Source organism: Hypanus sabinus, chromosome 2 (assembly GCF_030144855.1).
Source record: "Hypanus sabinus isolate sHypSab1 chromosome 2, sHypSab1.hap1, whole genome shotgun sequence".
Classification (NCBI taxonomy): Eukaryota; Metazoa; Chordata; class Chondrichthyes; order Myliobatiformes; family Dasyatidae; genus Hypanus; species Hypanus sabinus.
The window spans coordinates 155,133,173-155,145,785 of record NC_082707.1 but is presented as its reverse complement, the minus strand read 5'-3'; the positions used below and the strand labels follow the sequence as shown (position 1 = coordinate 155,145,785).

Genomic DNA, 12,613 nt, shown 5'->3' with positions numbered 1-12,613 from the left:
GAAAAAAGCTATTCTAAAATGTTGAGTGTGTGTCTTCAGGTTCCTGTAACAGTTCCTTGATGCTAGCTATGAGAAGAGGATATGTCCTGGGTGATGGGCGTCCTTAATGATGAGGGCTGGTATGTATTCCCTTGATTTCCCCTTCTTGAAGTCCACAATCAGTTCCTTGGTTTTACTGACGTTGAGTGCAAGGTTGTTGTTGCAACACCACTCAACCATCTGATCTATCTCATTCCTGTACATCTCCTCATCGGCATCTGTTATTTTGCCAATAATAGTTGTGTGGTCGCCAGATTTATAGGTGCAGTTTGATCTGTGTCTAGAAGTGTAGAGGAGTGGGCTGAGCACACACTCTTGATTGTCAGTGAGGAGGAGATGTTATTTCTGATCTGCATTGACAGTGGTCTCCCAAAGAGGAAGTCAAGGATCTAGTTGCAGAGAGAGGTACAGAGGCCCAGGTTTTGGAGTGTGTTGATTAATACTGAGGGTATGATGGTATTGAACTTGAACTGTATCCAATAAACAACATCCTGCTGTAGGTATTACTATCATCCAGGTAATCCAAGACTAGTTGGAGAGCCAGTGAGATCGCATCTGTTGTAGATTTATTACATCAATAGGCAAATTGCAGCAGGTCCAGGTCCTTCCTTAGGCAGGAGTTTATTCTGGTCTTGACCAACTGCTCAAAGCACTTCATCACAGTAGATGTGAGTATAACTGGACAATAGTTGTTGAGGCAGTTTACACTGCTCTTCTTGGGCTCTGCTATTATCGTCACCCTTTTGAAGTAGTTGGGTACCTCAGACTGCTGCAGTGAGAGATTGAGATGTCCTTGAACACTCGCCAGTTAACTGGCACAAGTTTTCAGTGCCCTACCAGGTACATCAACATGACTTGACGCCTTATGAGGTTTCACCCTCATGATTGCTGCTGTATCTGCCAGAGCTGACCACTGACCTACCTCTCTTCTTCTACCCTTGATAACACTAGACAACAAATTTTTTTGAAAGTGTTGCTTCCTCAGAATTTTTTTTTTGTTTTTGATAGACGACTTGAAGCTGAACACAATCCTAATTTCAGACTACTTATGTCACATCAGAATTTGGAGAAGCAAGAAATTAATATTTATTGAATATAATGTGTTTAATTGCATAATGGTGCTGACACTTTGCAACAGTTCAACTAAGCTAAAAATGTCTCATTTGATGATTTTTGTTTGTACTCGGTGCCTGGGGCTTCTCATTTAAGTGCCCAACACTAATCAGCCAGCATTGATGGATTCCCGTTGTCCTGATACCACTTCTCCATGACCGCAATGCCTTGGTAAAACCTTTCCTTTCACCCTACGCTTTACTGACAGTGCCAAGATTTGCAAGCAGAAGTCTAAATGGGAATGCAGTAAATTAATCTTTATTGACATGTTGCTCTTCATGGTTTTATGTGCTTGAAGCATGTTGTCAACCAGCTGCATGTAATTTGGTGCTCTGTAGTTGCCAAGAAAATATTTCGGTAGTATCCTTGAATGCCTTCCATGCGATTTTCTCCAGCTACACCAGAAGTTCTTTGAATTGCCTGTCATTGATGACCTGTTTGAATTGTGGACCAACAAAATGCTTTCCTTAATGTTGGCATCAGTTATTCTGGGAAACATCCATGTCAGATATCAAAACCCTTCATGGAAATTTTTGTTCCCAGTGACAGCAGATTCCATCCTTGCAGCCTTGAACCCAGTAAATCTGCTTTTGCCTTTGACAAACCTAAGTCTCTGACCAGGTCATTTAACCCAGATTGAGACATCAGATGAGGCTCAGTCAACACAAAGGGTTCAAAAACTGCATCAGTGTCAGTGTCATTTTTCATTCCTGGCTTGTGCGTCATGACATCTTTGTCTGCCTCTAGGCTCCATGTTCTGTTTTTCTAAAACTTGGCCTGCTATGCAGCATCCACCCTGCCTAAGCTTTCCCAGGCATGCCTGGACAAGATGAAAAACTTTCCAGCCTACATTGTGGACAACATTTTAATTGACTTGAAAATGAATGGAAATAACACATATAGGTGATTTAAAAAAAAAATTGTGCACGATAGGGAAATTTCATGGTGATTTCCATGATCAGCAGCTCAAGATCCTATATTCTTTACCCTCGAATATCTTCTACCCAAGGTAACTCCCTTCCACCCATGATATCTGCCTTCCTATAATTCTATTGACTCGATCCCTGAATTTAATTCTCACCATTAGCAGCACTCTGTTCAGTTACCAATATCTTAATTTCTCCATTTACTTCCTTGAAATTCTGATCATGTCTATTTCTGCCTTGAAGATACTCCTTAAATGTACATTTCACCAAGTTTTGGATAATCTGCTCTATTTCAAGACCATATCCTTTTGTGATTTATTGTCAGTTCTTATTTCATAAAAATCTTGCAAAATAGGTGGGAATATTTTGTAACTTTAAGGATGATATATATTTAGAAGTTGTCACTGTGTTTTTCTCATAAATGAATTTTCTTCTGTCTTCTAGGTGTGCCCCGGGTAGACCGTGCTGTTCCACGACCTGCAGATTTGATTATCAGCAATGCTCATCCAACCACATTAACAACGTCCTTGTCTCATCAGATACCAGCGCCTCAGATGAAAAAAAACAATATAGCTGTCATACACATGAAATCTGAAAAGAAGGATCCACCCAAGTTAACTGTACAGGTGTGGTGCTACATGAGATGCATGTTGTACTGGACAGCTACCATACTTTAGCCACAAAAAGGCATCAAAACTTCGCTTGAGGCTACACAAAGTATAGATTTCTCAAATGTACATTTACATTTTAGGATATGGGGATGTTGAAGATCATGGGATGTGAGGAGGACAACTTTTGTGCTCCATCAAAGCCTATAAGCTTTAGGTCCATTTACCTAAATGACCTCATCCTTCCTGTTCTCCTTAATGGTAGAAATAGATGGGAAATCATCAGCATTGAGATCTTGAAAATCATTTCCCCACTCCCCCCACCTCCCACTCCTCTGTTGACTAATTGACTCATCATATCAGTTAGACAGTAAGCAGGGATGTCCACAAAACTGCAATGGCTAGAGTTTCAGGGAGCAATTTGGAAGGCATAGGATAGATACATCGAAAACATGAATTATTGTAAAGGGAGCACGAGACAACTGTGGCTTACAAGGGAAGACAAAGGCAGCGTAAAGGGAAAAGAGAGGGCATATAATATAGCAAAAACTTGTGGGAAGTCAGAAGATTTGGAAGCTTTTAAAAACCAGCTACAGAAACCATATGGAGAGAAATGATGAAATGCAGGTAAGCTAACCAGTAATATAAGAGAGAATGTCAAAAGTAAAAGAGAGGTGAAAGTGGATATCAGCCTGCTGGAGAATGATGCTGGAGAGGTAGTAATTAGGGGCAAAGAAACATCAAATGAAATGAATAAGTACTTTGCATTGGTCTTCACTGTGTAAGACACTAGCAATATGGCAGAAATTTGAATGTGACAAGGGGCAGAAGTGAGTGCAGTTGCTAAGGAGAAGTTCTTGGGAAGCTGAAAGATAGATAATTTACCTGCACCCCAGGATTTTCGAAGATGTAGCTGAAGAGATTGTGGAGGGATTAGTAATGATATTCCAAGAATCACTATATTCTGGAATGGTTCTGGAGGACAAGAAAATTGCAAATGTCACTCCATTCTTTGAGAAGGGAGGGAAGCAGAAGAAAGGAAATTCTAGGCCAGTTAGTCTAACTTCAGAGATTGGGAAGATGTTGGGAATCCATTATTAGTGATGAGGTTTCAGAGTACTTGGAAGCATTTGATAAAATAGACCAAAATCTCCATGGTTTCCTGAAGGGGAAATCTTGCCTGACAAATCTTTTGGAATGCTTCAAGGAAACAACAGGCAAGATAGACAAAGGAGAGTCTGTGGATGTTGTTTACTTAGATTTTCAGAAGGCCATTGACAAGGTGCCGCATATGAGGCTGGCTTAATAAGATAAGAGCCCATGGTATTATCAGAAAGGTACTAGTTTGGATAGAAGATTAACTGACTGGCAGGAGACTGATGCACCATCAATAACTCTCGGAGACGTGAGGTGAGAGATAGGCTTTTATTAGCTGGAAGAAAGCACTGTCAGCAGCAAGAGACCATCACACAACATCCTGGAGACTGAGGGAGGAGCAGTGCCTCTAATCGCCTTTATACCGGGGTCTGTGGGAGGAGCCACAGGAGCAGTCAGCAGGGGGCGTGTCCAGACAGGTATATGTAGTTCACCACAAAGACAAAGAGTGTGAACAAGGGGGGCCTTTTCTGGTTGTCTGTGGGTACTAGTGGTGTTCCACATTGGTCAATATTGGGACCACTTCTGTTCACATTATATAATGGAATTGATGGCTTTGTGATCAAGTTTGCAGAAGGTGCACAGAGAGGTGGAGGGGCAGGTCATGTTGAGGAAACAGGGAGTCTACAGAAGGACTTAGACAGATTGAGAGAATGGGCAAAGAAGTGGCAGATGGAATATAGTGTTGGGAAGTTTATGGTCATGCACTTTACTAGAAGGAATAAAGGTATGGACTATTTTCTAAATGGATAGGAAATTCAAAAATTATGTGCAAACGGACTTGGGAATCCTTGTGTTGGATTCCATAAAGGTTACCTTGCAGGTTGAATCAGTGGTGAGGAAGACAAATGCAGTATTAGCATTCATTTTAGGACTAGAATATAAGAGCAAAGCTCTAACACAGATGCTTCATAAGACATTGGCCAGACTGCACTTGCAGTATTGCGAGCAGCTTTGAGCCCCTTATGTAAGAAGAGATATGCTGGCATTGGAGAGGATGCAGAAGAGATTCATGAGAATGATTCTAGAATGAAAGGGTTAACATATGAGGAATGTTTGATGGCTCTTGGCCTGCACTTTTTGGAGTTGAGAAAAATGAGGGGGAATCTCATTGGTCATGAGATATTGAATATTGAAATGTTGAGATAATTGGATGTGAGGTGTATGTTTCATATAGTGGGTTAGTCTAGGACCAGAGGGCTCAACTTCAGAATCGAGTTCTATTTACAGCAGAGATGCGGGGGAATTTCTTTAGTCTGAGCATAGTGAATCTGTGGAATCCATTGCCACAGACAGCTGTGAAGGCCAAATCATTGAGTATGTGTAAGTCGGAGGTTGATAGGTTCCTGATTCGTCAGGGCATGAAAAGTTACAGGGAGAAGGCAGGAGAATGGGATTGGGAGGAATAATGAATCAGCCATGATGGAAAGTTAACATATTTCATGACACATGCCGATGATAATAAACCTGATTCTGAAATCAGCCATGATGGAACAACGGAGCAGACTTGCTGGTCTGAATGGACAAATGATGTTCCTTTATCTTATGACCGTAGACTGAAAATATCAAAAGATTTCATGTACAGTGACTTTTCTTTTTGAATTGGATGTTTATATTGGTAGCATTGCTTGGTAACTTCACACTAAATCAGGGAAGCTAGAGAGACATAAATCAAAAAGAATTTAATTTTTGGTATGTGTTGTGCTTGACATGTTTTGAATCTGTTCATAATACCCTGTACAGGTATATTTATCCAGACCCTAATAAATGTTGGCAATAACCATAATTTTTTTTGTATTTTGAAGCAAAGTAAATGATTTGGGAAAATCCAAGTATTATATGGGCCCAAATCATGCTCAGTCCACCTTCCTTCCCTCCTCTCACCCCCTGTGCACTTGCTGCTACTCACCAGGCTCAATGTAAGCAGTGTTGTTGCCACCATAAAATAAGAAAAAATATTCCGAACATGAAATGAGATAATGAAAAAAAATTCCAATCAAGGTTGGTGAGCCCATTTTGATAAATGGGGGATATGCTATATTCACAAGCTTTGATTGGCATAAATCCATAGAGAACGTCTGGCCCCTCAGCTCTGTATAAATGTGCTATGCTCCTAGTCTTAAAACTGAGACTAGGGTGGACAGGAGGTCAGAAAAGTATCTGGCTCCAGCTCACCTCTGAATTCCATGTGGAATGAAAAGCATACAAAAAGATAATTACATTTAGGCCTATTAACTTTCATGCTTACTCTTTTTGGAGTCTAGGAATCCACAGGTTTTGATCTTTACAGGGTTGCTGATAATCGGCTACAAATTACATTGCTACAGTTTTGCTCTTTAGTCAGACAACTGTAGAAGAAAACCATTGTTTATTATATATATTCATTTAATTTAACAATGTAGAAGTATGTTAACTTGTATCTCTAGTGAATGGAATGAAAAAAAAATGGGTAGCATACTATGAGGCTTCTCTTGGTGCCAATCTAGCTTGCAATTCAGAAGTGCAGACAGAAAACAGAGACAAACTTAATTCCTTCCATTCCTACTTCTGCAAATTTTTGTATTTTGGGCAGCTTGACAGATTTAAAATTCTCAGATTGTGGACAGTATTACTCTGCAGTGTAAGTGTATTGTATTAGTGTGAGGCTGTATTGGTCTACTAAGAAGCAAATGTCTGCCTTGTTGTAGTATTAATGGCGTACTTCAGATCAGACATTTAAACCATTAGAATAAATACCTAAAATATTTTTAAAATTTAGCAATGCAGTAAACTACTTGAAACAACTAAAATATTTAACAACAGCAAAGTATGATAAAACAATATTCTCCTTCACCTCCTAATCTGCAGGCCTACAAACCCTGCTGAAGTCACCTGGGTCTCAGATTTGACACAGATCTTGAATAACTACACTTTTTGTGATTTTGTAGGACTGGTACAAAGTGGTCTGGAAGATGAGGGAGGGACAAGCCTCAGACAGGGTCCATAAAAACATCCTGAAGTAGTAGAGATTAATTAAAATCCTGGCACTGGATCTGAAAATTAATTCCCCGGCATACAGCTGGGGAGTCCCAGCAAAATTGACCCCCTCCCCCATGTGCTGGATTTCATATGGAGTTCGGGAATGGGGCTCAATGACAGATGTGGCACCATCTGTTACTCACTAAATCCTGAACTTCTGTGCTTGTGAATGATATGCTGAAGTCTGGGACTCACAACCGTTCAAATGGCTAAACCCCAGTGGTTCTAGTCGGAACATTGTCTAACCTTATGTATTTGGCAAAGAGACAATCAGACAGACATAATATTGATAGATGAAATTAGAAATTACCTAAAATGAACTAAATTAGAAATGAACTAAAAATGAGTATAATGTAATAAAATTACTCATTATAGATTTGCAAAAGGCACTTGATTAAGTATGTCATTATAGACTAATGCAGAAGACCAGGAAATAAGTAGCTGATGGCTAGTTGGTTACAAGGTTGAGAAGAAAGTGGATTGGTAAAAATAATCATTTGTTGTGGAGTAATGTGGGAAGTGGAGTTCCTGGTGTATTCTTGCTTGGAACGCTGTGAATAAACAGTTTATGTTTAGCAATTTAGGCTTTGAAATTAGAACACAGTATCATTATGTACATATATATTTATGCATGCACAGAGGGAAATCAATCAGATAAACTCCAAAAATCGGACATACTCAGGACTTTGATGTACCATATCGACAGATTTTGCAGATTATTTGATGTTACTCCTGTTAATGCCCAACACTTCTTTTAAGAAGTTATATAGTTGTTTATTAAACAAATTATATTGTAGCATTATACACTTTCCAGAGAACCCAGTGAGTTCAAAGGCAGTGTAAGGTGTGGGGCAATCACTCATTTTAAAGGAAATGCGGGAAATAGGTCTCTGAGGCTAGAGGAACGAGAAGCTGCTCTGTTTACATGGTTTGGTGAATTAGCAGTCTTTCTGTGCTGTGTTGCACTGTAAAATAATTGGAAAATACACTAATTTTGATGTGGTCAAAGTGAGCTATTATATTGGTCAAATACAACAGAAAATATAAATCAAAATAAGGTAGTGCATGAAAAGGATCTGAGGCCGAAATATGCAAGTGACTTAAAGTTGAAATGAAGATTAATAAGACTATTAGTGGAAGCAAATCATACTAAAGTTTCATTTCTAGAGGGACACAACTGGAAAATATGATGTTTTGAATGAAGGTGAGGCAAATTTGAAGAACAGAGTACACCTTAGGTTACTCTGGAGGTATATTGAAAAGGATTTGGAGGTACTAGAGGGATACTCAAAAAATTAGGTTGATAGCAGTACTGCAAGTTGACATACATCAGTTCATCTACTGGTTCCTTTGACAAGAGAAGGCTGAGTGTTTAATAAAGGTTATCAGAGTGGTCGGCTATGTATGGAACCAAAAGAAATGGGGGAGATCTTAAATAGTTTTTTTGCATATGTATTTACTAAGGAAACTGGCATGGAGTCTATGGAAATAAGGCAAACAAGTAGTGAGGTCATGGAACCTATACAGATTGAAGAGCAGGAGGTGCTTGCTGTCTTGAGGCAAATCAGAGTAGATAAATCCCCAGGACCTGACAGGGTATTCCCTTGGACCTTGAAGGAGACTAGTGTTGAAATTGCAAGGGCCCTTGCGGATATATTTAAAATGTTGGTATCTATGGGTGAGGTGCCGGAGGTTTGGAGGATAGCTCATGTTGTTCCGTTGTTTAAAAAAGGCTCTAAAAGTAATCTGGGAAATTATAGGCCGGTAGGTTTGACATCGGTAGTAGGTAAATTATTGGAAGGAGTACAAAGAGATAGGATCTACAAGTATTTAGATAGACAGGGACTTATTAGGGAGAGTCAACATGGCTTTGTGCGTGGTAGGTCATGTTTAACCAATCTATTAGAGTTTTTTGAGGAAGCTACCAGGATAGTGGATGAAGGGAAGGCAGTGGATGTTGTATACATGGACTTTAGTAAGGCCTTTGACAAGGTCCCACATGGGAGGTTAGTTAGGAAGATTCAGTTGCTAGGTATACATGGAGAGGTAGTAAATTGGATTTTAGACATTGGCGCAATGGGAGAAGCCAGAGAGTGGTAGTGAAGGATTGCTTCTCTGAGTGGAGACCTGTGACTGGTGGTGTGCCACAGGGATCAGTGCTGCGTTCATTGTTATTTGTCATCTATATCAATGATCTGGATGATAATGTGGCAAATTGGATCAGCAAATTTTCTGATGATACAAAGATTGGAGGTGTAGTGGACAGTGAGGCAGGTTTTCAAAGCTTGCAGAGGGATTTGGACCAGCTGGAAAAATGGGCTGACAAATGGCAGATGGCGTTTAATGCAGACAAGCATGAGGTATTGCACTTTGGAAAGACAAACCAAGGTAGAATATACAAGGTAAATGGTAGGACACTCAGAAGTGCAGTAGAACAGAGGGATCTGGGAATACAGATAATTAATTCCCTAAAAGTGGAGTCACAGGTAGATAGGGTGGTAAAGAGAGCTCCTCAATACCCAGAGCCTGGACTGACACCAACTTACTGCCCTGTTGTCTTGTTTATTACTTATTGTAATGTCTGCACTGTTTTGTGCAATTTATGCAGTCTTGGGAAGGTCTGTAGTCTAGATAAGTTTTTTTCTGTGTTTTTTACATAGTTCAGTCTAGTTTTTGTACTGTTTCATGTAACACCATGGTCCTGAAAAACGTCTTGTTTTCACTGTGTACTGTACCAGCAGTTATGGTCGAAATGACAATAAAAAGTAACTTGACCTGACTTTTGGTACATTGGCTGTTATAAATCAAAATATTGAGTATAAGAGTTAGAATGTTATGGTGAGGTTGTATAAGACATTGGTGAGGCCAACTTGAGAAGGAGAAGGGAAAATCGGATGTGTCAGTATTACAGTTGAACAAAGGGAACTATGGAGCTATGAGGGAGGAGCTGGCCAAAGTTCAATGGAACAATACCCTAGCAGGGAAGACAGTGGAACAACAATGGCAGGTATTTCTGGGAATAATGCAGAAGGTGCAGGATCGGTTCATTCCAAAGAGGAAGAAAGATCCTAAGGAGCGGCCGTGGCTGACGAGGGAAGTAAAGGGTAGTATAAAAATAAAAGAGAAGAAGTATAACATAGCAAAGATGAGCAGGAAACCAGAGGACTGGGAAGCTTTTAAAGAGCAACAGAAGACAATACAGAAAAACAGAAAAAAGGCAATACGCCAAGAAAAAATGAGGTACGAAGGTAAACTAGCCAAGAATATAAAGGAGGATAGTAAAAGCTTCTTTAGGTATGTGAATAGCAAAAAAAAAAATAGTTAAGACCAAAATTGGACCTTTGAAGACAGAAACGGGTGAATTTATTATGGGGAACAAGGAAATGGCAGATGAGTTGAACAAGTACTTTGGATCTGTCTTCATTAGGGAAGACACAAACAATGTCCCAGATGTAATAGTAGTCAAAGGAACTAGGGTAAAGGATGAACTGAAGGAAATTTATATTAGGCAAGAAACGGTGTTGGATAGACTGTTGAGTCTGAAGGCTGATAAGTCCCTGGGACCTGATGGTCTGCATCCCAGGGTACTTAATGAGGTGGCCCTAGAAATTGTGAACGCATTGGTAATCATTTTCCAATGTTCTATAGATTCAGGAACAGTTCCTGCTGATTGGAGGGTAGCTAATGTTGTCCCACATTTCAAGAAAGGAGGGAGAGAGAAAACAGGGAATTATAGACTGGTTAGCCTGATGTCAGTGGTGGGAAAGATGCTGGAGTCAATTATAAAAGATGAAATTACCACTCATTTGGATAGCAGTAGAAGGATCAGTCCGAGTCAGCATGGATTTATGAAGGGAAAATCATGCTTGACTAATCTTCTGGAGTTTTTTGAGGAGGTAACTATGAAAATGGACAAGGGAGAGCCAGTGGATGTAGTGTACCTGGACTTCCAGAAAGCTTTTGATAAAGTCCCACATAGGAGATCAGTGGGCAAAATTAGGGCACATGGTATTGGGGGCAGAGTACTGACATGGATTGAAAATTGGCTGGCTGACAGGAAGCAAAGAGTAGCGATTAATGGGTCCCTTTCAGAATGGCAGGCTGTGACCAGTGGGGTACCGCAAGGTTCGGTGCTGGGACCGCAGCTGTTTACAATATACATTAATGATATAGATGAAGGGATTAAAAGTAACATTAGCAAATTTGCTGATGACACAAAGCTGGGTGGCAGTGTGAAATGTCAGGAGGATGTTATGAGAATGCAGGGTGTCTAGGACAGGTTGGGTGAGTGGGCAAATGTATGGCAGATGCAGTTTAATGTGGATAAATTTGAGGTTATCCACTTTGGTGGCAAGAACAGGAAGGCAGATTACTATCTAAATAGAGTCAAGTTAGGAAAAGGGGAAGTACAACGAGATCTAGGTGTTCTTGTACATCAGTCAATGAAAGCAAGCATGCAGGTACAGCAGGCAGTGAAGAAAGCTAATGGCATGCTGGCTTTTATAACAAGAGGAATTGAGTATAGGAGTAAAGAGGTCCTTCTGCAGCTGTAAGGGCCCTGGTGAGACCCCACCTGGAGTATTGTGTGCAGTTTTGGTCTCTAAGTTTGAGGAAGGATATTCTTGCTATTGAGGGAGTGCAGCATAGGTTCACAAGGTTAATTCTCGGAATGGCGGGACTGTCATATGTTGAAAGGTTGGAGCGACTGGGCTTGTATACACTGGAATTTAGAAGGATGAGAGGGGATCTGATTGAAACATATAAGATTATTAAGGGATTGGACACGCTGGAGGCAGGAAGCATGTTCCCGCTGATGGGTGAGTCCAGAACTAGAGGCCACAGTTTAAGAATAAGGGATAGGCCATTTAGAACTGAGATGCGGAAAAACTTTCTCACCCAGAGAGTGGTGGATATATGGAATGCTTTGCCCCAGAAGGCAGTGGAAGCCAAGTTTCTGGATGCATTCAAGGGAGAGTTAGATAGAGCTCTTGTAGGTAGCAGGGTCAAGGGAAATGGGGAGAGGGCAGGAACTGGGTACTGATTGTGTATGATCAGCCATGATCACAGTGAATGGTGGTGCTAGCTAGAAGGGCCAAAATGGCCTACTCTTGCACTTATTGTCTATTGTCTATCGAGGCCGAATTTGGAGTATTCTGAGCATTTTTGGTCGTCTAATTACTGGAAGGATATTAATAAGGTTGAAAGAGTGCAGAGGAGGTTTACAAGAATGTTGCCGGGACTTGAGAAACTGAGTTACAGAGAAAGGTTGAATAGGTTAAGACTTTATTTCCTGGAGTGTAGAAAAATGAGGGGAGATTTGATAGAGGTGTATAAAATTATGATGGGTATAGATGGAGTGAATGCAAGCAGGCTTTTTCCAATGAGGGTAGAGGAAAAAAAAACAGAGGACATGGGTTAAAGGTGAAGGGGGAAAAGTTTAAAGGGAACATGGTGGGGGGGGCATCTTCACGCAGAGAGTGGTGTGATTGTGGAATGAGCTGCCAGATGAAGTGGTAAATGCGGGCTCACTTTAAACATTTAAGAAAACCTTGGACAGGTACATGGATGAGAGGGGTTTGGAGAGATAGGGCCCAGGTGCAGGTCAGTGGGACTAGGCAGAAAAATGGTTCAGCACAGCCAAGAAGAGCCAAAGGGCCTGTTTCTGTGCTGTAATGTTCTATGGTTCTTAAAGTAAGTTTTGATAGTGAAAAAAGGGAATATTTGCTCTTTTGGAGAAGAGGAGATTTGAACAAC

The 12,613-nt window shown here is 40.5% G+C and overlaps 1 protein-coding gene across 2 annotated transcripts in view; it reads left to right on the top strand.

The window, feature by feature from the left end:
* The window catches only part of kiaa0586 (KIAA0586 ortholog), a 524,067-nt gene that overhangs the window by 302,227 nt on the left and 209,227 nt on the right, over positions 1-12,613 (top strand). For both annotated transcript variants that reach the window (XM_059957145.1, XM_059957155.1), the window contains one exon: positions 2,523-2,704. In XM_059957145.1, coding sequence (XP_059813128.1) covers positions 2,523-2,704 — 182 coding nt within the window. The remainder of the gene's footprint in view (positions 1-2,522; positions 2,705-12,613) is intronic.